Below are 25,144 nucleotides of genomic sequence, written 5' to 3'. Positions count from 1 at the left end.
AAGCGAAATGTTCTCCCATTTTTACGCATCACAATGTCGTGCGAGTGAGCCATCGGCTGTTTTACTGCGGTGAAAATCTTTGTGTGTTGATGGTTTGGTAAATACTCCCATTATTTTAGACTGTTTCACATCATATCTATTTGTCTAACAGTTTAACATATACGGAGTTTATAGCTGCAGCAATCTTGTTAGTAAAATCTCAGTCGTTCCTGATGTCTAAACAATACCAGACATGAGATATGTGAACATTATGTCATTGAATGCATATGGAATCAGTCACGCTAGTAAATGTGCAATCCAAAAAAAAGAAAAAAAGAAAAAAACTGTCATCACACAGATTAAGATGCATTATTTTATTTGAAATTATATTCAGACAACTATGAGGATGTTATTATAAAACTACATTATCTTTGTTGATCGTGTATGTTCTGTGGTGAAGTTTAGTTGTATTACAAGTTTTCAACTTTAAAGGATAAAACCTAATGACTTTCATTAACTTGAAGTAAATATCTCAAAGTGCAATTACCTTTCAATAGCAGTGCAAATATATGAAAGGAATCAGCAATATTTAAGCATTTTATGAATGTAATTTGTTTATTTGCTCAATGGGTTTTTGTAGATTTATCGGTCAGAGGATTGACCCTTGGAATAAAGTACCATCCAAAAGAAATGTTTTTAAGTATTTTTTACAATGTGACAAACCAAGAAAAAATTCATGAATAACTGTACAGAGGAAAGGAAATAATATGTGGTTTAAAATATTTTGTAGAGACTCCTTCAGCTGCAAGAAGTAGAGTAGGTCTATGAGCTTAGCACATCTAAAGATTTTTGCCCATTTGATAGCTGCAACTCACTCAGACTAAATTGACTGTATGTCAGTTTTCAACTCTTACCATAGATTTGCATTGGAATTAGGTCTGGACTTTGACTGGACCATTCAAATATATTATTATGCTCTGACCTAAATCATTCCAATGTAGCTCAGGCTGAACGTCCTGCTGAAAAGTGACGTTCCACTTCAGTCTCAAGTCTAGTCCTGTATTTATCTCCATCCCACCAAATCTGACCAGCTTCCTTGTTCCCACAGTAAAAACCTCTCAGCATCTTTGTTGCAGTGTGGAAATGGTGTTTTCAGAGTGATGTTCTGTCATGGTTCTTTTGATACACATTGCATTTTACATGTAGGTCAAAAAGTAACACTTTGGTGTCTCTTGACAAGAGAATTCCTCCCCAGGTTTGCCCCAAATGGCTTGAGGTCGGCTTTCTATAAGCAATAACTTTCACAATCTATAGCTCTCCTTCCGCCACTGTTGTGTTGAGGTGAAACATGAAAGTAGTTCGCCTCAACTACTTTCATAGTTCATGAAAGTAGTTTCTCTTTTGGTGCATCACAGTAAAGAGGAAATTTGTGGCAGAAATTTGAAAACGATGCACCCTTTTTTTCCCCCCAATTGTTGGTTCATAACAAAAAGTCCCTATCAGATTAGTTGGAGGAGATGGAAAATATTACACTCAAGAAACAAAGTTCAGAGCTTAGTTCCTTTGGACAAATATCTAGTTGGTGTGTGGAAACTGGAGGAGGGGTCCACCAAATATGGGTAGATGACATTTACTGTCTGATCTGGCTGCAGGACAACATTCTGTTCTGTTGTTATGCTGGGCAACAACAAAAAGACAAGCATGTTTTACAGTATGAAGATTTTGAAGATTTTATGTGTCGGACCTTCTTTGCTTTGCAGTGACGCGGCAACTGTCAAAAATGGACCAAAGGTTCCAAACTCTCATCTTCGTTGCATTGTTTTCTGCGAGAAACTGGCCTTTGGGTCCTTTAGGGCTCTGGTTCTTCAGCATCTGTTAAATCTTGCTGATGGTATTTTGACGTCAGACAACGGTTTGGATTTTCCTTCCTTAACAAGCTTATCAGAGAGTTCAAATCTCTTGGATTTTTGTAAAAGCAACCTCCCACCCCATTCTAAAATCTAGTACTATTTCACTTTGGAATAAAGAACTTTAGGATCAGACTTTTTGGCCAAAGTTTTACCTCTACTCAGACTTTTAGACTCAAGTGAAGAAGTGAAACTGGACATCTTCGGTTCTGCCTGTGTCACGGCTCCACTGTCTTCCTCTGAGTCTCTATCTCGATCTGCCTTTCTCCCCACTAATGACAGTCAGCTGGGCTGATAGGCAGATATATTTACACTGGTGGCAAGGGAGGAAGAAGTCATCAGCCAAACCCTGTTGTGCCTCTGGGTTGCAGCAGGCGGGGCTTGGAGGAAACCCTGGCCCCAGCTCGGCCCCTCCCTGAGCAGGGCATATCTCTGCGTGTTGTCCCCGGCCCCAGCTCAGAGCTCTCAGCCAGAAGGGACCAAAGCCTCGTCGGCCCGCAAAAATCACACACTCCCACATCAGCTGCTGTGGGGTGAGAGCGGAGGAGAGGAGAGCAGCGGCAGACGGAGGAGAGCTAGATTCCACACCAGCTGAGCGCCACAAAACTAGAACGATTTAGTTTGTTCTCACACACTTTTGCTAGTTAGTGCTTCTTCTTAAGCTGTTGATGAGGCGGCCAGAGCCAACTTTGTCTCCCATGAGTCTGTGGTCCAGAGGTTGCCCGAGGGCTCGAAGTGTGTACGACTTCTTGAACGTTTGCGGCTTGTTTTTGAAACCTTTGAACGCTGGAACTGTACTGAAATCATTATGACTCTTCTGGGCTCCGAGCACTCCATTCTGATACGAAGCAAGTTTAGATCAGGTAAGTTCATTTTTGGATTGCTTCTGACTGTATGCTCTCCGTTTACTAGCAAACTCTTTTGCTCGGTTATCCTGCAACACCTTGTCAGCCAACACTTGGGATTTGCGTGAAATCTCTTACACATCATTGCATTTAACTCCCTTCTGCATTGAGGTGTTGTCACAGCAGCCCGGCAACAGGTAGCCGCAGCTGTACTACTGTCATGTGTAGGTACAGTTGACACCAGAGTCTGACTCCAGAGAGCTGAGACTAGCGGCATGCCTTGTCTCACCATGATGAATTTACAGCTGGAAGGATTCCTCGAGGTCTGTCTGCTTCCTTGTAGATGTACCCACGTGCTTGTGATGCCTCATGCAGGTTGGTGCACTTGTTCCCTGGTGGTGGTGGTGCTGCTGAGGGAGCTTGTCCAGGTTTCCCCTGTCTGATAAGAGTGATTAGATGTTGAAGACGTGTCAGAGGTCAACTAAATATGGCTCATGGGGCACAAGACTCTGTGTACCTTTTATTCTTCCCTCCTCCTATTAATGGGATATTAAATCCCATTAATATCTCTGTCCATCCATTTGCAACACAGAGTCACAGCAAGCGGTGCCCATCTTCAGCGGTCAGTAGACAAGAGGTGGTGTGGACCCCTGGCAGGTCATTCCAAAACAGTGCATTTCTTATTCAGACACTTGTTCTAGTTTTAAAGGTACCATCTGTGATCCTGTGTGTGTGTGTGCGTGTGCGTGTGTGTTTGTGCTGTACCACTATAGTGTGTGTTATCTGACCAACACTGCCACCTCCCTGAGGAAAATGTAATTGATTGGGGTGAGAATCAGCTGTGAGGCTCCATGTAGGTCACTGAACGGTGAGCAGGTGAATTTCGGTGAGCGGTTTCTCTCGTCCATGCGTCCGCTCTGCCGGTCAGATGTGATTGCATTCCGGAGATTGTGGGCCAAATGCCCCTTTTCCTTTGAGCCATTCGGAGCTCCTGTGCTCCAAATGGCGATGGAACTTCTGTGCTGTGGGGAATTTTTAAGGATTCCAGTAACAAATCCTTTCTGCTAGAAGGACTGTGTTGCTCTAACTCGAGCGCTCTGAAAGGATAATGCGGCACAGATGTAGAGATACCGACTCTAAGCTCGAGTCCGCTTGATGTTGCAGTCAGAGGAGTTAATACTTGGTGAAACGTATAACAACCGACATGACTGTTGGAGCTAATTTACGAGTGCCTGGGTGAGCCTACAGAAGGAAGACAGCCTGTAAATCTCTATGTGCTAACTGCTGAAGACAGGAGGGAGTCTGAGACAATTCAGCCTGTGGAGAATTTACAGTTTTCTTTAAGCTGCAGCACTCTGAGTGACATTCAGCGGCCAGTGAAAACCAACGATTGTTGATACTTTTCCACCACGCTTGAACTACATGATCCCAGCCATGGGAACCGCTGCTGCTCCCCCGTAGCCTAAGGGAGCGTTTAGCTCTATGTGAAAACTGCCAGTTCTGCATACAACGTGCTGCGGCTGCGCTGCCGAAGCCATGGGAACTGCCTCCGCTTTGTGGAGGCTAAAGGGAAAGATAAAGATCTCATTTATGAGCTCCCCAGAGATAACACAATGTTCTTCAAACGTGTCACTCACTAATGCTCATGTTGATTTGATTAACGGCTCAAACAGTAGTGGACGACGTTCTTGAGACGCACACTGTGACTTTAGGGTGTGAGCGAGGGGTCCAACTTGAGGTAAATGCCAGATCTTGAGGGGTCTGCTGTATTCAGAATAGCAAATGAGCATGTCTTCATACGAAACCTTCTCTCAAGTAATCACAGTATTTATATCTACTAAAAAGATGCAAATATTGGTTTAATTGGCACCAACATGCAGACAAATTTAAAATTAAAAAAACAACTAAATCTTAAGCATAAATTTTGTTTTCTTCCCCCACCCCAAGAAGTACATTTCATCAGTTACGGTACGAGTAGATTTACAGATTCTACTTGTACCAACAAAAAAATGTAGGCCCTGAGGAGAAATTACTCCCAATTTGGACATAATTTGATACCCAGTGCTTATGCTCATGTTGGGTGTGTGAATGATTTGATTGGCAAGGAAAGAGCACGTCAAGAACTGGCAGAGGGGGATACAACAGGTGGGACACTGAGTTGAAGAGTCCAGGCAGTTACAATAGTTTGTGACAGCTTCATGCCTTTTAGATGCAGTGAGCAGCAGAATCCATTTTTGACAGAGTTCTGTGTGGATCATGAATGTGGCCGGGTGGAAGTGAGGTGTAGGGATCCACGGATATCACAGAGGTTGAACCCAGTGGGTAGTCATCCTCGACATTGCTGAACAGTTGCCTGGCATTTCCACTTGACCTGATGTGGAGCCAATAGAAGCTTCCTCAACGTCTATCAAGTATGAGTGCAACTGAAAATCAAATGCTTCGGTAACCGACTGATAAGTCCTTCATTTTATTTGTAACGCCGCTGCCTACGCCCCCTGGTGCCTAATCTAGACATAGCAGCTCCTTGTAAATCTAATCATCTACATACTTATCACTGGTCTCCACAGGGACCAACTGTGCCAAAATCAAACCAGTTCTCCAAGAAACCCAACTATTTTTCAGAAAAGTGGATGCCAGTTAAACTCTAGATGATTTTTCTCAAATATCCACAAAACCAGAATACCATGGATCGCTAATTTATACTGGTGGGAAAAAAAGCAACAACAAAAAAAAAAAACAAAGGAGGCGTAAAATGACGAAATGATTCCCTTTCATATGGATGTGATTTACTTCCCTTTCCCTTTAATGTGGTTGTGTCAGCTGCTCATTTAGAAAAGGTTTGGGAGGCACTCTGTAAGAAACAATGTCAAATAATTCAGCTTATTGCAGCAGTAAATTGGATTACATTTCTTTGATGCAGCCTCAATAATTTTACACTAACTGGACTGAAATAGTTTGCGAGACCAGGGAAAGTATACTCCAACGTTCTGACAATGAATGGCATTCTGGCTGCACATAAAAAAAATTTTTAAAAAATTAACAGTTTCCTTCATTTTTTTTTTCCTTTCCACTTGTTTTCAGCCTACCACTGTTGACCATAAGTCACAGGCAGTGGAACCTCTCCAGAAACATTTATGGTGGAGTGTTGTCTCCCCTGCAGTCAGGTTCTGGCTCTCGTTCATAAGTCTGACTCTTAAGTGGCCAAAAGCGTTGGGAGTAACATATGCGCGTTCCGTCTTAAGGTGGAGTTTCACTTCGTACTAGGGTATTAGAGTAAAATAAACCTTATGCTTCATTTGGGAACACCTGTTTACGAGATGGTAGACAGCGACGCTCGTACATCTGTTGCCAACACATTGCTGTCCGTGTCGATGAAAGTTTAGGGGGAGATTCAGGTGACGAATGTGTCCTCTCCTTAGATTGTTGGAGTTCTGGTGCAAAAGTGTGATGTTAGTGCGAGGCACACAAACGGATGATAAATAGCAAAATCTCTCGGCTAGCTTGTTTAATTATCTCCACTTCAGTCACACAAAACCCCCTCGAAACGCGGTTTATTTACATTATAAATCTGAGCACTTGTAAATGCGGCTGTCGATTTGTATGTCCTTTGTTGTCAAGGCACCCCAGGCTGAAACAAATGTCTTTGGTTTCAAAGTCAACAGTGTGTTTCAACTATCTGTGATTACGCGGCTCGGCTCGGCTCGGCTCCGCAGGCAGGACAAGGCAACGCTTTGGAGAAAGAGCAGACTGTATGGCAGCTGCTGTGCTTTCTTAGGCACAGTTATTGATAACCTGTCAGTACGCTCAGCACAGAGCAGTGCGCCTTGACTTCAAGCGTTGCCTTCGCCAAGAAAATAAGACATAAAACCTGCATGTATGGGTGAGATTAAGCCTGTCACCTGGCTGAAATATGAACTTGTTTTATCAGCTTGCAGGCAGCACCGAAGTGATCAGAAAGAAGGGCTCAGTTTTCAGGATTTGGCTCGAGGACATGTGGGAGTACACTGTTGAATTTACTGTTATCTTTGTCAACCTAACTGTGACACTCGAGATCTGCATCTTGAAGTTGTAGTTAAGATTTCTTAAAGTAAGTATCTGCTGAAGCAACAAAAATGTATTTTCTTACTCGCAGAAGAGACTTTCTTGGTTTCAGAGATTGTAGCAAATTCTTTTTCTTTTTTTTCCCCCCCAAAGTCCACATCAAGCATCAACCAGGGGCAGACAATACAACAATATTAGATTCTGAGTCATTAGAATGTGCTGACAATTGGCCAAAGATGAGAGATTGTAGCATCATCTACAAGGCAGATTTCTATGCTTTTACATACACAAATCATCTTTGTGTTCCTCTTTTCCCCTCAACTTAATATACCTAATACAGTTGGGCTAAAAGAGTCACTGGTCGTAGATAAATGCATGGCAGGTGCTAGCTGCCTAGTAAAAGCTAGTCAAGACCTAGGCAGCTAACACCTGCCTAAGTGTCCACTAGCAAAAGCTAGCAGCTAGCAATGCTAACTTAAGTTTTAACCCAAATAGTTTCCGTGTTTCCATTTGTTGCCAGATTAGCCAACCGCCACCATAGCCAGTGGTGTGCTTATATTCAACTGGACAACCACAATAATAATAGAGTCCCAACACGGATTGAAAGCAGATGTCTAACAGAGTCACGTTAGTGACTGGACCAAGACGACGACCTTTGGAAGTTCACAAGGAGAGGCTCGTAGCACCACAACATTCTGAATGCTTGGAGCATTGTGGACATTGTTGTTCCTGGGCGATATAATGTAAAAGGTTTTTTTTTTTTTTTTTTTGTTTAGAAAAAAAATTTTATTTGAACAGTAAATGGAGTAAGGGAGGCAGTGCGCCAACAATGTTCTTTCTGTATGTGCCTGACAAAATAAAGTGGCGTAAAAAGCTTTTATTGTAGGCTACCACAATATAATCTTTACTTTTATATCTGTTTAACAATGTTCTGTGCTCAGCTCTCAGCATGTGCTTCACATAGGAAAATTATAGGTGGGACACCACTTCCAACCTCCATTTGCTTTGCTTTGTCAGTCATTCCTCGTGTCTTCCCATCAACACGCCTAAATTACATGATCACGTGATTCGCTGGTTTCTGTGGACCTGGAGCTTTGGATTCACGCATCTAAAGGTTGCAGGATGCTGAGCCTCAAGAACTGGGTCATGACATGAGATGCCTGGCTTAAAGAGTTGTAAAATACCAATTTATTATTTTAGATATAGCTGTTAAACTTTAAGATGTCTGTTTTGGACCTGGCTGATCACAAAGTAGCTGTTAGCTTCAGCAACCAGGTTCAGCTGATGTGGATTCATGCTAAATGAAGACTATCATCCACAGCTATAAAGTGCTCATAAACATGTTCCAGAACCTCGCTTCAAAAATCTCAAACTATCCCTTTGAGGAATGAAAAGACAAAAAAAAAAGCTGAACAGAATTAGCTTCCTACAACATTTACTTTGCAGTTTGTCACCTTGCTTTTACCAAACCACTTATGAACTAATCTGCACACCAATCAGGCGTTCATAAAAAAAAAAAAATCCTTGACAGTGGTTGTTTCAGTTGCATGTTTTGGTCAGCTTCCAGTCAGTCACTAATGCCTGCGTTTGCTCTGTGATGTAGCGAGCTTTGGGGTCGTGACCCCTCCCTCTTGCTGTAAACGAAAGCAGATGTCAGATGAAGGCAGGAGAAGGGGAACGGCCCGGCGTTACGTAACGTAGGTGCTCCGCAGCGATAGAGAGGGCCGGTGTGGCAGATGAGCATCAAGAAAAGTCGTCGTAGGTTCTATTCTGTTCTTGACGCACACGGCTGTGGCCAGAGGAGAGCGAATTGAAACCACCTGAGTGAGATGATAAACATTCGGAGAGACGAACAGAACGTGATCAGGCGGAGCGGGAACATTTCATACTTGTGTGTCAGATCCAGGATCAGACCAGGAGACCCTCCAGATAACGGCCAGGAGGAAAAGCACACGCAGACAAAAGAGACGAAAGGAACGGACGCGAGCAGACCAACAGACGCAGAGGAGGCTCGTGTTTATGACCTAGAGTCCCACCTAGGCCACTACTGCGCACATACACACACATGCATGCACACGGACACAGCGGGGAGAATCACACACACATGCCGTGGACCACACACTGCCTAGCAGATCTGTTTAAAAGCCAGGAGCTGTGTTTATCTTTCCCTACATCCTGCTCGCAGAAATATTTGCGAGAAAGCAGCGTTGTTTTGTATGCGTGTGTGCGTGTGTGTGTTTTTTTTTTTTTATGCATATGTGGACATGCATAATACTGGTAGGGTTCACAAGAACTTGGGTCAATGGCGTGCGTAGATATTTTGGGGGTTAGGTGCTCAAGTTGGGTGGTGGGGGGGAAGGAGAACCTTGTCAACAATATTAGATTTTTCCTACACAATTTTCAATATCTCACAGCAAAATTTATATACTCACACAAAAAATACATACCTTTGTCTTTGATTTTATCTTTTATTTAAAAAAATAGATTGTCCAAATAAACTAATGTGAACGATTTGATGAATTTGAAACAGAATATGTGACGCATACACCATACCTGCAGACGTCTTCTGGGCACTACAGGGTCGGCTTACAGGCTTTTAATTCCAGAAATGCTACCGTGAGCCACACACCTCACTGCTTAAAATAAATATATATTTTAAAAGGGCACTTTCCCCCTTCCCAAAAAGCAAAAAGGGCAGGTGCTCTAGCACCACCTAGTGACTGTCTGTGCACTTCCTTGGCCAGGATACAGCTGATTTGGCTCAGTCAGTGCTTAGATATTTTTTAGGAAATTAGGTTTTATAATCAGCCTTCTGAGTACATTTTAAACAGTATAATTCAGACAATACCCATACTGTATATTCAGTTCACATCATCTTATTTGCTAAAATACTCTTTATTCAAGCTCTAAAAACTTTTCTGGCGCCAAATGGGTTCACCTTAATGAGTAAAAACTGAGCGTGGTTTCACACTTGGACTGAATGCTGTGATGTATATTTTTAGCCTCGACATGTCACAGAATTGCACTACTACAATATCAAAAGAATGAAGAGCTATTCATGAACTATTGCCTCATGTTGTACGACACCCTGCGATTGCAGACAGGCTCGAGTTCTTGACTTTCATTGTTGCGTTTAATGAATCTGATCAGTTCAAGCCAAGTGCGCTGGTAATATGGCTTTTATTTACCAGCTAAATGTAATGAGTTGCTGCAACATTGAGAGCGGTGCCAAGTAGAAGGAGAAGAAGGAAAAGAAAACAGTTGGAGCATTAATTCAGGAACGGGCTGAAATATTTTGCTCCTGCTGTTGGCCCTGAAGAAGAGGACACCTTTAACACAAATCGTATTTTTGCATCCAGCTGGTCTCTGAAGTTAGAACTCCAATCTGGAAATGATATCACACCCCACTTGAGCTATGTTACAGTTTTCAAAAGTAAAAAAAAAAAAATCTATACAATACAGTACTGTGGTTTTAACTCTTTGAGACAGAAAACAAAGCACAAGGTGTTTCGGTTGTAGCACGGAAAACCAGTGAGATGTAATGATTGTTGTTGCACAGTGTCCATGTTAGACTTTAGCAGCATCAGAATGGCCGATAAAGCCATAGCAACAGGTTTACTAACTGCAGTAATGAGGTGCAAACAGTCAGAAGTGCAGAGGAGCAGCTTTTTACCGTCACTACATTCACCACGAAATCCAGTGTGGCTGGCTTCATTTTGCTCCAATTGAATTTTCCAATTTGGAAAATTGGAAACATTGGAAACCTGGGAACTCTGGCCTCGTCTTAGCTTTAAACGAAGCATTTTGTCAAGTTCTGTGTGGAACTCAGGCCAAGATCCAGTGGACACCACTTTAGGTAAAACCAGCATATCTGCCATGAAAAGACAGTTATTGCTAAAGTACAAACAATTAAATTCTACAGAAAACATCACCTGAAGTTTGAAAAAGTACATTTAAGAAGAGTATATTTATTTGGAACTTTTAACATTCGTGCCATGTTTCCACTGACTGAAAATAATATTTAAAAATATTTTTAAATGACCCAGTCAGGTTTCCTGAAGAAAGAAACCTAAAGATAAGGGTGACGGCAAAGAGCGTTATCAGAAGCCAACTTAGTTGAATGAAAACAATTAAATCTAAATCTCTCAGTGGTATAAGTGTTTCTTGACTTATACTGTCAAATAATACAGTCAGGACTCAAAATGCAACAAATGCAGTTGTCTCTTGCCAAACTGTCCATATTGATCTTTTGGACTATTAGAAAATAAACAGAAGCAGACATGACTAAGAAGTAGCAACAGCATACCGCCTACCCAAAACATCTCCTCTATAAGGGAGGGACACCAATCTTCTTAATCATATTGACAAGTTCAGTTTATTACGATTCTATACTTATCCTTACGGGGTCAGAAAAGAGGCTGGTGGCCATCTCCAGCGTTTTTAAGCTGTAATGAATAGTCTTCTATAGCGGAGTTCAAAATGAAGAGTGAATGGCTTTCAATCTGTTTTCATTTTGGTTATCAGTGGTGTGCACAGTACACTGTAGAGTTCAGTCAGGGATTTGAAATATTCATGAGGGATTTATTTAAAATTGACCTGTAATGTTGTATTTTCTTTTTCTTTCTTGACGTGCACGTCCTACTTCTGACGAGCCACCTGCAGGTTAATTAAACCCAAGCTTTTCTGAAACGGCTTCTTCTTTTGATTTTTGCTCTGTCCCTCACTTGTCTCCTCACATCTCTTTTCCTCTTTCCTGTGCTCCTTCTGTTCTCCTTTCATCAGTGCTACAGTTAAGACTTCAGCAGAGGAGGACGCGAGAGCAGCTGGCAGACCAGGGCATCATGCCTCGTGAGTAACGTTTTCCAACTCTGAGCTGCCTCGCACTCATGAACACATGCACACACACCTTTCTGCCCCCATGCTTTTGTTGTCTCTAAGTAGTAATGGAGAAAGAAGTAGGGAACCTTCACTCCACACTTAACCTCAGCGATACTTCACAGGCCATTCTGATGTATTCCTACTTGATTCCTGACCAGAAGGCACACATAGTCTCTCTAGTGTGTTCTGGGTTGCCTCTGGAGTCTCCTCGTAGTAAGATGTGCCTGGAAGACCTCTATGGAGTTAGATTTGTTTCACAATTATTCAATTAAAAAAAATCATGTCAAACAAAAGGAGTAGTATTCAATCAACAAAAAAATCATGTAGAACAAAAAAAAACTTAAACTTTTTAATCATAAAAATAATTTTTTACGAAAAAAAAATTTTGAAAGATTTTTTTTGATTGAAGTCACAAATTTTTTGATTGAAACTTTTTTTTTTTTTTTGGGTTGAAACTTTTTAATCTGGGAAAAAAAGGGAGAAATAACGTTAACATTACAGGGAATAAAGCATGTCTATATGGGATTTATAGAAATATGGAACAAATCGTGTCCCGTACCGGTTCAATACGGGACACAACATTTAAACAGCCAAATACGGGTTGGGTGGCAACCCTATAGCACTTCAGCTGATGCTAACATTAGCTAGCCTGATATACTAAACCGGGAGCGCNAACAGTAAATGGAGTAAGGGAGGCAGTGCACCAGCAATGTTCTTTCTGTGTGTGCCTGACAAAATAAAGTGGCGTAAAAAGCTTTTATTGTAGGCTACCACAATATAATCTTTACTTTTATATCTGTTTAACAATGTTCTGTGCTCAGCTCTCAGCATGTGCTTCACATAGGAAAATTATAGGTGGGACACCACTTCCAACCTCCATTTGCTTTGCTTTGTCAGTCATTCCTCGTGTCTTCCCATCAACACGCCTAAATTACATGATCACGTGATTCGCTGGTTTCTGTGGACCTGGAGCTTTGGATTCACGCATCTAAAGGTTGCAGGATGCTGAGCCTCAAGAACTGGGTCATGACATGAGATGCCTGGCTTAAAGAGTTGTAAAATACCAATTTATTATTTTAGATATAGCTGTTAAACTTTAAGATGTCTGTTTTGGACCTGGCTGATCACAAAGTAGCTGTTAGCTTCAGCAACCAGGTTCAGCTGATGTGGATTCATGCTAAATGAAGACTGTCATCCACAGCTATAAAGTGCTCATAAACATGTTCCAGAACCTCGCTTCAAAAATCTCAAACTATCCCTTTGAGGAATGAAAAGACAAAAAAAAAAGCTGAACAGAATTAGCTTCCTACAACATTTACTTTGCAGTTTGTCACCTGGCTTTTACCAAAACACTTATGAACTAATCTGCACACCAATCAGGCGTCCATAAAAAAAAAAAAATCCTTGACAGTGGTTGTTTCAGTTGCATGTTTTGGTCAGCTTCCAGTCAGTCACTAATGCCTGCGTTTGCTCTGTGATGTAGCGAGCTTTGGGGTCGTGACCCCTCCCTCTTGCTGTAAACGAAAGCAGATGTCAGATGAAGGCAGGAGAAGGGGAACGGCCTGGCGTTACGTAACGTAGGTGCTCCGCAGCGATAGAGAGGGCCGGTGTGGCAGATGAGCATCAAGAAAAGTCGTCGTAGGTTCTATTCAGTTCTTGACGCACACGGCTGTGGCCAGAGGAGAGCGAATTGAAACCACCTGAGTGAGATGATAAACAATCGGAGAGACGAACAGAACGTGATCAGGCGGAGCGGGAACATTTCATACTTGTGTGTCAGATCCAGGATCAGACCAGGAGACCCTCCAGATAACGGCCAGGAGGAAAAGCACACGCAGACAAAAGAGACGAAAGGAACGGACGCGAGCAGACCAACAGACGCAGAGGAGGCTCATGTTTATGACCTAGAGTCCCACCTAGGCCACTACTGCGCACATACACACACATGCATGCACACGGACACAGCGGGGAGAATCACACACACATGCCGTGGACCACACACTGCCTAGCAGATCTGTTTAAAAGCCAGGAGCTGTGTTTATCTTTCCCTACATCCTGCTCGCAGAAATATTTGCGAGAAAGCAGCGTTGTTTTGTATGCGTGTGTGCGTGTGTGTGTTTTTTTTTTTTTATGCATATGTGGACATGCATAATACTGATAGGGTTCACAAGAACTTGGGTCAATGGCGTGCGTAGATATTTTGGGGGTTAGGTGCTCAAGTTGGGTGGTGGGGGGGAAGGAGAACCTTGTCAACAATATTAGATTTTTCCTACACAATTTTCAATATCTCACAGCAAAATTTATATACTCACACAAAAAATACATACCTTTGTCTTTGATTTTATCTTTTATTTAAAAAAATAGATTGTCCAAATAAACTAATGTGAACGATTTGATGAATTTGAAACAGAATATGTGACGCATACACCATACCTGCAGACGTCTTCTGGGCACTACAGGGTCGGCTTACAGGCTTTTAATTCCAGAAATGCTACCGTGAGCCACACACCTCACTGCTTAAAATAAATATATATTTTAAAAGGGCACTTTCCCCCTTCCCAAAAAGCAAAAAGGGCAGGTGCTCTAGCACCACCTAGTGACTGTCTGTGCACTTCCTTGGCCAGGATACAGCTGATTTGGCTCAGTCAGTGCTTAGATATTTTTTAGGAAATTAGGTTTTATAATCAGCCTTCTGAGTACATTTTAAACAATATAATTCAGACAATACCCATACTGTATATTCAGTTCACATCATCTTATTTGCTAAAATACTCTTTATTCAAGCTCTAAAAACTTTTCTGGCGCCAAATGGGTTCACCTTAATGAGTAAAAACTGAGCGTGGTTTCACACTTGGACTGATGCTGTGATGTATATTTTTAGCCTCGACATGTCACAGAATTGCACTACTACAATGTCAAAAGAATGAAGAGCTATTCATGAACTATTGCCTCATGTTGTACGACACCCTGCGATTGCAGACAGGCTCGAGTTCTTGACTTTCATTGTTGCGTTTAATGAATCTGATCAGTTCAAGCCAAGTGCACTGGTAATATGGCTTTTATTTACCAGCTAAATGTAATGAGTTGCTGCAACATTGAGAGCGGTGCCAAGTAGAAGGAGAAGAAGGAAAAGAAAACAGTTGGAGCATTAATTCAGGAACGGGCTGAAATATTTTTGGTCCTGCTGTTGGCCCTGAAGAAGAGGACACCTTTAACACAAAACGTATTTTTGCATCCAGCTGGTCTCTGAAGTTAGAACTCCAATCTGGAAATGATATCACACCCCACTTGAGCTATGTTACAGTTTTCAAAAGTAAAAAAAAAAAAATCTATACAATACAGTACTGTGGTTTTAACTCTTTGAGACAGAAAACAAAGCACAAGGTGTTTCGGTTGTAGCACGGAAAACCAGTGAGATGTAATGATTGTTGTTGCACAGTGTCCATGTTAGACTTTAGCAGCATCAGAATGGCCGATAAAGCCATAGCAACAGGTTTACTAACTGCAGTAATGAGGTGCAAACAGTCAGAAGTGCAGAGGAGCAGCTTTTTACCGTCACTACATTCACCACGAAATCCAGTGTGGCTGGCTTCATTTTGCTCCAATTGAATTTTCCAATTTGGAAAATTGGAAACATTGGAAACCTGGGAACTCTGGCCTCGTCTTAGCTTTAAACGAAGCATTTTGTCAAGTTCTGTGTGGAACTCAGGCCAAGATCCAGTGGACACCACTTTAGGTAAAACCAGCATATCTGCCATGAAAAGACAGTTGTTGCTAAAGTACAAACAATTAAATTCTACAGAAAACATCACCAGAAGTTTGAAAAAGTACATTTAAGAAGAGTATATTTATTTGGAACTTTTAACATTCGTGCCATGTTTCCACTGACTGAAAATAATATTTAAAAATATTTTTAAATGACCCAGTCAGGTTTCCTGAAGAAAGAAACCTAAAGATAAGGGTGACGGCAAAGAGCGTTATCAGAAGCCAACTTAGTTGAATGAAAACAATTAAATCTAAATCTCCCAGGGGTATAAGTGTTTCTTGACTTATACTGTCAAATAATACAGTCAGGACTCAAAATGCAACAAATGCAGTTGTCTCTTGCCAAACTGTCCATATTGATCTTTTGGACTATTAGAAAATAAACAGAAGCAGACATGACTAAGAAGTAGCAACAGCATACCGCCTACCCAAAACATCTCCTCTATAAGGGAGGGACACCAATCTTCTTAATCATATTGACAAGTTCAGTTTATTACGATTCTATACTTATCCTTACGGGGTCAGAAAAGAGGCTGGTGGCCATCTCCAGCGTTTTTAAGCTGTAATGAATAGTCTTCTATAGCGGAGTTCAAAATGAAGAGTGAATGGCTTTCAATCTGTTTTCATTTTGGTTATCAGTGGTGTGCACAGTACACTGTAGAGTTCAGTCAGGGATTTGAAATATTCATGAGGGATTTATTTAAAATTGACCTGTAATGTTGTATTTTCTTTTTCTTTCTTGACGTGCACGTCCTACTTCTGACGAGCCACCTGCAGGTTAATTAAACCCAAGCTTTTCTGAAACGGCTTCTTCTTTTGATTTTTGCTCTGTCCCTCACTTGTCTCCTCACATCTCTTTTCCTCTTTCCTGTGCTCCTTCTGTTCTCCTTTCATCAGTGCTACAGTTAAGACTTCAGCAGAGGAGGACGCGAGAGCAGCTGGCAGACCAGGGCATCATGCCTCGTGAGTAACGTTTTCCAACTCTGAGCTGCCTCGCACTCATGAACACATGCACACACACCTTTCTGCCCCCATGCTTTTGTTGTCTCTAAGTAGTAACGGAGAAAGAAGTAGGGAACCTTCACTCCACACTTAACCTCAGCGACACTTCACAGGCCATTCTGATGTATTCCTACTTGATTCCTGACCAGAAGGCACACATAGTCTCTCTAGTGTGTTCTGGGTTGCCTCTGGAGTCTCCTCGTAGTAAGATGTGCCTGGAAGACCTCTATGGAGTTAGATTTGTTTCACAATTATTCAATTAAAAAAAATCATGTCAAACAAAAGGAGTAGTATTCAATCAACAAAAAAATCATGTAGAACAAAAAAAAACTTAAACTTTTTAATCATAAAAATAATTTTTTACGAAAAAAAAATTTTGAAAGATTTTTTTTGATTGAAGTCACAAATTTTTTGATTGAAACTTTTTTTTTTTTTTTGGGTTGAAACTTTTTAATCTGGGAAAAAAAGGGAGAAATAACGTTAACATTACAGGGAATAAAGCATGTCTATATGGGATTTATAGAAATATGGAACAAATCGTGTCCCGTACCGGTTCAATACGGGACACAACATTTAAACAGCCAAATACGGGTTGGGTGGCAACCCTATAGCACTTCAGCTGATGCTAACATTAGCTAGCCTGATATACTAAACCGGGAGCGCGGCACACAAGATATAGCAACTGTCCTCATAAGCTGCATAAGATGTTATTCTCTGAATAAAGCATGGACACTTAGTAGCTGTAAATCAATGTAATACTGTGAAGATTACTTACAATTTGCTTTCTGCTACAGCGGCAAGCAAATGGCAGAGAAGTTCTGGGAAGGGAAAGCTCAGAGTCTGTCGCTTCAGTCACGCTCGTCCTTAAGCCCCCGCCCAGAATGTTCATGTAAGCTTCGCCAAAGTTGTATAAGCAAGAAAACGAGTTCAACCAAAAAAAAAAGTTTAAAAAAAAAAAACTCAACAAAAAAAAAAGGTTGTTTTTTTTTTTATTGAATACTACTTTTTTTGTTTGACATGATTTTTTTTTTTATTTGATTGAATAACTGTGAAACAAATCTAACTCCATAGACCTCCAAAGCAAGGCATGCAGTTTGCATGCTGTTCAGATGGCATCTTTACAGGAGCAGCTGCTCCATTTCAAGACATGGCTGATGGAGCTCCTTACCTTAACTCTAAGACAGTCTGGTCTAAAGTTACTCTCAGCCGTTTTCTATCCAAGACCTTGTTCTTTAATTTATAACCCATACCTCACGATCATAAGAGTAAGGGTTGGTAGGTAGGTAATGTCCCAGGGAGGAGATGTTGTGAATGACATGCGTCTTCAGTCTCACATGAAGTACCAGGACATCTCTGAAGTGGCGGACTGCAGTTGTGGTCTAGATAAAGATGTCCAGAGATTGTTCTTCAATTCCCAATACAGAGGGTGTTCACTGACAAATCAAGCTACTCAGCTATTCTGGTAACGTTTACTCAACATTGTTTGGAATCTGACTGTTTAACCTTTGATTCAGGATGATGGTTTGGCTTTCAACCGAAAGTTGGGGAACTAGGATGACCTTTATCTTCATGGAAGTGGTTGTGGAGTTTAGTTGGTAATATATACTTTTTAAAGAAGCATTTGGTTCCATTGGTGTCTTTAAGTCATAATCTACAGTGAACATTGCAGCATATGCACCCAAGTGAGGAACAGCCCTGATGATAATCAGGACCTTTTGAGTCTGAGGCTATTGTCAACCAAATCAAGGGGGACTGCTCCCTCTAGGAGTCTCTTCCACAAACAAAGAAGTGAATGAATCTTGGTGTCCTGTTAGAATGGAGCTTGGTGTGGATAGATGGATTAAAGCTTTGTGTGCAGTAACTCAGGTGTTTCAATAACAGGTTAATGTTATTGAAGAAAAATCTGAGCCAAAACTTTGAAGTTCTAGGTTGGATGGTGAGCTCTTTTTGTATTTGGGCTTAGGCAATTTAAGTCTCAACCATCCATTGAATGACACTACAGAAAGCAGCTGATCTGGAAGCTGATCTCAAATGATTCAGACCAACATTAAAGTAAGCCAACTTGTGAATTGGATTTGGCCAAGTTATACATGCTGGTGGCCAGGTACTTGTGTTGCTAATGTGTATATATAACAGTGTTACCCTTAAAATTTAATGGGAGGCACTTCTGTAATTTCCAAGTCAGGATAATCATATACCTCACATCTTTGAAACTAAAAACTAGGCAAGTTACATGAGTCTCAGCAAAGCTGATGTTGTCAAAAGACATTCACTGCAGAATTAGGGGAGGTAAGTGACGTTGTTGATGTTCATTTTCAGAATAACTGGTACATTTAAGCAAAATTTATCGGGTGACAGGACTATTGATGGCTACAGATAAAGCAGGTGGATGTATTCATCCTGACGGGCTGCAAGCAGGCAGGTCGGTGAGTGACCGCCGAGGAATGCTCTCGTGATGGAAGAATCTCTCTGCATCAGAAGAGGCTGCAACTGTTAGGGGCTTAATTCAGAGAGCGGGAGAGAACCTGTTTACAGGGCCGCGCGCCATCAAAGAGAAGGCACGCCCGAGCACGACAACGTGCAGAGAAAGCTGCCATTTACAAGGCGAAGGCTTTGTTCTTTTAATGTCACATAAGTCCCAGCTATGATGACATGCAGGCCTGCGTGCTCCGAGTATTCTCCTAAATCCTCGCAGTTCCTGCGATTTATGGGGCCTCGTAATCCTCAGATCACTGAGACACCGCAGTGTTCACAGGTATTCTGTTTAGTTTTGACTGCCAGCAACCAGGCGAATGAAAACGTGGATTTTTCTTTAATATTCATGAGAAAGCAGACCGAGACATGACACGGCAGGGAACTGCATGTACTATCGCCTTGAAGCAGAATTCAAGCCTCTTGAACTGTCTCACATTTTGTCGTGACACAAACTTCATGGTACTTTTTCAAGCAAATGTAAAGAAGTATTCTATTTGTCAATGTTACTCTAAAGCAACAAAATCTTGTATTTGCAAACATGGCAGCAGCGATGAGAAAGGCCAGTGCATTAGACCTTTCTTTCCTCCCATGCAGAATCAACAAGGTGACTGGGGGACATGGGTAGCAGACCAGGGATTTGTTGAATGATATCTCTGGCACCGTTTGCCATTTCACAGAGGCTCCAACCTCCAGATAAAGCCCTAGTAAGTGTGCGGGGGAACGGAATCCAGAGGTCCGGCTAGGCCCTATCAGTTTCTAGGAGTCTGTCACAGATAAGGCAACAAGGGGAAACGCAATTGGTCGACGGGAACTCGAGCTCTCTTTTAAAAAAGAAATTTCAATTGGCTGTTTATCTCTCTCGGTTGCAGGGAAGTGAGTTGGCGCTGTTTGTACTTTCTTTTCACTCAGGCCGTGGATTCCTTATCGCCCGTTCCTACAGAATTCTGTCAACGGCACCGAAAGTAAGACGTTCCGAAAGGCGACGGCGGTACGGTCCTCCTCCTGTTGCCGCTTCTGTAGATGTGAATCTTCAAACGCTGGCTGCCTCGGCCTAGCTGTGTTATTCCTGCTGGGGAAGATGGACACGGCACAGGGTCTGTGTATACATTACCCAGGGAACATCTGGTGTTTATTAGACTATTCAAGAATCCGCCCCAGCCTCTCAGGCCTGACCGGCGTGTGGCCTGCATAGAAGCACACTGTCTCCCTGCTGGCCTCAGGTCTGACTCCACACACACATCCAATCTAATATTTCCTCATAAAGATAATAGAGCCGTAGCTGGCTGCAGGTTTACGGTGCTTTTTCCTGCTTGTGCCTTAAGATCCTCGTCTCCACGGCGGGGATGCTTTAAACCTGGATGGAGACACTTTTCGCCCATCCAGCTTCCCTCTCACTGTCATTCAGCTGGCATACAGTGCTGCGAAAACGTATTTGCCCCCTCACAGATTTCTTCTGCCGTTGCTTTTGTTTGTCATGACAACATTTTTCAGATCACCAAAAACATAAATAAATTATTACGGGAAAACCAGGCCCTTTATGACACTTCTGATAAACAGTGAGAAGTTCTAAAGGAATTTAGATCCACTCTTTGTTATAGAAATATTTTAACTCGGACACATTTAAGGGCTTTCTGGAATTAACTTCCTGATATGCCATGCCACAACATCTCAGTCATATTTAATGAAAGACTTTGACTACACCTCTCCAACCTCTTCTTTTTCCTTTCAATCTCAGTTTCTGAGGTGGACTTGTTCATGCGCTTTGGGCTTTCTAAGATTAAGGTCACAAACTGACCACTGTTAATCAACTTTTAACTAGTGCCTCACTTACTAATTTCAGAAGAAAAAGCATTCACATTCTTTCAATCAATTGTTTGGTCACCAATGCTTGCTGCAGACTTTGTTCTATTTTAACCTTTCAACCTTTACAGCATTCAGCTCTGTCAGCAGATGTGCGTTATAACTTTCGGAGACTTTTGTACATCTTGCAAAGCAACTTGAATTATTATTCATGCTTAATTGTAAAATTTTACATGTTTGAATGCTGCTGCTAATTTCTGCAATTTAAACTTGCATTATCTGCTTCATTTGAGCTCATTATGCGTTATAGGAAATTTGTTTTTCCTCCTTTCATGATTTGGACTGAATTCTAAATTGTTTTGAATAATATTGCTTTTTCTTTTTAAAACGTTTCACAAATTATTCTGCAGTACAATGATCCTTTGTATTGTTTCCCTTTTCCCAATACATTCATATTTTTGTATGTCCACTTCCTTGTTGTCTCTACTTCTTTCATATCATTGATGCATCTTTTTACATTTTTCAATGGTCTGTCCTGACATATAATTGTTTCCTGTCAAATAATAAATCTGGTTTTAGATCTGAAAAAAATCTTCACATAGCTGTCGGTTTACCATAGGTCTGCATTCATTTCTGTCATCATTCTATTTTCTAGCTCTGTCTTTGTAGACGGCAATGCAAAGCAGGTTTAATTGCACATCACAAATTGGCGCTATTAGCCAATGTCGCTAACTTTATTTGATACTTTTATTAAATGGGTTTAGCTTTTTTGTTGTGATTAATTAGGTTTTACATGCATAGCACACAGACAGTATTGTAGAGAAGTGGTTAACAGAACAAAATTAGCCATGGTTTTCTAAAAATCTCCAGTTATACTGAGGTTGAATGCTGGAACCCAGATGTGGTTACTTCACACTCCACTCTCTGGAAACAACCATAGACCAGTGGTTAGAGACACAAGCATGCTGTGGAGAAAAGCCTGGACTGTTGATCTCCTGGAAATTGTAAATGTCTGATCTGAGTGAGACATAAAGTACAATATTTGCTTTATCTGAAGTTTAATCATTCTTATCACACGCCATTCTTATTTTAGATGATTTTTTTGTGTGTGTGTGTTACTTTCAAATAAAGTATTTCATACCTGATGAAGTTTTCATTAAACAGTAATATTCCACCTTAGATGTCCAGAAGCTCCATATCTCTCATTTCTTCTTGGCCCACAATCCCGTCTCATCCCTCTGAAATCTCCAACTAAAATCATATTTGACCAAATAAGTGCGTTTGTTCTTTTATGCACTCGGATAATCAAACTGATTTAGTTTCTCAGCTCTCTGCTGGATAATCACTCAGCCTGGCGAATGCCGCAGATTGAACGGAGGCCATGCCAGGTTCTCGCTGGCCCTGATTATTTACCTTGGATTTAACAAGAGAGAGGGAGTCTGTGGAAGATTCAGAATCTCACCAACCTCAACCCTTTAATTACCACCTCTCCATTTATTTTTCTACCACTCAAAGTGTTTGAAGGACTCACATTAGAACTGATCCAGCACAGGAACATTGATTGTTGGGGGAATCAAAGGACTGGACGTGTGGAGTGTGTAAACTGACGAGTGCATAAAATGACCTTTTCTTTAATATATGACATTTTTTGTACATTACAAAACATTTTTAGGATTCTGTTTGGCATTCTGCAGTATACTACAATGTTTATTAAAAATTAGCATTAGCTTAATTTCAGCATTCATTCTTTGATAGAAGTCTATCCGCATTTCACAACATCTTCCCGCTCTGCCCGCTAACGTTCCTCAAACCTTTCGAATTGAGAGAACATCTCTTGTCCACAACCCTCTTCAGGCAACCCCACAAATTTGCTGTCAGATATACTTCTGAACTTTGGCTAGGTCAATCAATATGTTGATTTGGATTTATGCTTGCTCTTATTAGGAAGTGTTGCTGACATCCTCTTTGTAGCCTCGTTGAGCGGTTTTTTCCTTTTCTTCCTCCAGTTTCAGTACTGTCGCTGTTCTTCCATGTTTTCTTAAATTATTGATGACTTTTTTTGTACCTGAGCTCAAAGGAGGCGCTGAGGTTCCCAGATCAGACATATACCTCACCTTGACTGCCTTGAGCTCCTATCTTTGAATGCCAAACCAAACCAGACTGGAGACAAACAGAAGGAATAGACTGGACTTTGCGATGAGAAACTCTTGCTTTGGGTGTTAAAAAAAAAAAGACAATAAAAGGCTAATTTGTGGGTTTTCTTATTCACAGCCGTAGATGGACTGGTCAAAACGCAAAGCAAACTTTCCAAAGGAGTCTCAAAGCATGAACACTACCCAGTCAGCTACTCCAGAGTTATTGTCCCAGGCGTCCATGATATGACGAAGACATTGGAAGAAGACTCATTATTTTTATGTTCATTCATATGATCTTGATGTCTTACTCTGCGTTATCTTGATCTCCCCTTTGACAACTCCTCTCTGGAAACTCTAGTTAGACTAAATCAAATTAAGTTTGCTGAGGAAATTACTAAGAAATGGCCTTTGGGCGTGGGTCCCCACAGCAGGCAGAAATAAACATTATACCTTCAGTCAAGAAAGGTATTGCTGTGGGATCTAGCATATGAGCTTTTTGTGACTCCACAGTTGGGTGTCGGGCATCTTTCGAGTTCATCTCCCTTTGTAAAAGATCTTCGTCGGAACAACAGCGTACTGCTGTCGGTGTACAGACTAGATAGATGCAGGTTTTAGAAGCACACTAGATGAACTATAAAGCATATAAGAACGAGATCTTTTATTTTCCTTTGATACCGTATTAGATGAGTGACGTAATCTGTTGTAGCTATTGGGTAAAATATTCAAAAGATTCGCCCAGTAGTGCATCCTTTATTGGTTTTACCCATTTCTGTTTTCTTCCCTATTTTTAGGACAGAGAAAACTGTTCAAAACAGGAATTATTTCCAGTTCAGGTTAAATCGTCAGTATTTGCAGATTCACCTGTAGATGTTAACTTCTGTATTTGTGCTAAGATGGCTTCCACTTGTTTATCAATTCACATTAAAGTATATTTGTGTTTGAACTATTAAAATAGGCAGTCACAGGGAAAAGACACCATCTGTAAATTTTAATGGCATCACCACTGAGATTTGTCCGGAACCTTGAGTCTTAGTCATCACATTGCTTGGCTCTGGTCCTCCTAACACCACAGCACGTTGTGTAAAGGAGCCAAAGTGCTGCAGGCAGCTGGAGGACAGTGGAGGAGGAGGAGAGCTGCTTTTACTAAGACGGGCAGCAGCTGTATTTGCTTCCAGTCTTTTTCTGAAGAAGTGTTCTCAAGCTTGAGTACGTACTTGTGCCGACATACCTGCGTGTGTGTTTACGTATGACCTCGGCCAAACTTCAGCTTTCTCTGGTTCCAGAAATGCACCTACAATTAAGGCACATGACAGAGACGGGCTGTTGCGCCCGCAGGATGAACCTTTCACCTAAAAGCTCTCTGTCTTCATAGCCAACACTCCCACCCATTGGTTTGACCTCTGTCCGACAGATTTAGAAACGGCGCAAGCGCTAAGCCGGTCACTTAAAAAGTGGAAGTGTCAGCAGCGTACCGGTTTCCTGTAATTCTGCCAACTCAATCTCCCGGTGACATGAAAATTACGTTAAACAGTCACAGAGGCAGGGACAACAGTGTGTCTGAGTGCTGAGAGTTAAACGTGAACAGGTGGGAGGAAATAGCCGTAAGTACAATGCTATGTACTGAGCAGTGTATTCAGCTTTGTGTGTATTGGTGTGTGTCTACTACAAGGTCATCGAGTTGCACAGAGTGGGCCTGGTGCTGTGACTGAAACCAGGGTCTGTTCCAGCCTTGTCACATGTTTGGATACAAAAAGACAATCTTGTACCCCTTTACACAGGCACTCACACACACACGCACATACACATACAGGACAACCTGTACCATTTCCCTTCTTCTGGCTTTGTGCCTTCAGCTCTGTCTGATAGCTGCTGCCAGCTCCAATCAAAGCTCTGCTCCTTATCTGATGGGCCAATCAGCTTCATGGCAGAACTAAAGTAGGTTGTGTTGATCCCACATCCGGGCAACGTAACACCTCGAGTCTGACGTGTGGTAGTAGGTGTCAGTGACAGACTTAAACCAGCCAGATATGCTGGTTGTGATGTAGAACGATTAGAATACTGGGCCCCTGTGCTGGAAGACCGCACATCTTGTTTTCCCTAAAATATACTCTCGATTACATGCTTGAGGAAAATATTGGCTCTGCAACGATTATTATTTTACACCCAAATCATTAACATCTTAAGGTGACTGTTGCACTCTTACTTTGCTGGGTTGATTTAAGACAACAGGGTTGAGGTATGGATTTGACACAGCATGCTAGGTTAGAGTTTCAACCCAGAAACGGTTTTGAAGGTTGTAACTTTCAGGGTACCAAAG

General features: G+C 41.6%; 1 protein-coding gene across 5 annotated transcripts in view; it reads left to right on the top strand.

The window, feature by feature from the left end:
- The first annotated feature begins 2,330 nt into the window (after window positions 1-2,330).
- The window catches only part of myocd (myocardin), a 39,176-nt gene continuing 16,362 nt past the window's right edge, over window positions 2,331-25,144 (top strand). For all 5 annotated transcript variants that reach the window (XM_016676281.1, XM_016676293.1, XM_016676287.1 and 2 more), the window contains exon 1: window positions 2,331-2,749. In XM_016676281.1, the coding sequence (XP_016531767.1) occupies window positions 2,695-2,749 (55 nt within the window). In that variant the 5' untranslated portion in view covers window positions 2,331-2,694. The remainder of the gene's footprint in view (window positions 2,750-25,144) is intronic.

Source organism: Poecilia formosa, unplaced genomic scaffold (assembly GCF_000485575.1).
Source record: "Poecilia formosa unplaced genomic scaffold, Poecilia_formosa-5.1.2 Scaffold4, whole genome shotgun sequence".
Classification (NCBI taxonomy): domain Eukaryota; kingdom Metazoa; phylum Chordata; class Actinopteri; order Cyprinodontiformes; family Poeciliidae; genus Poecilia; species Poecilia formosa.
This window is presented reverse-complemented; position numbering and strand designations above follow the sequence as displayed.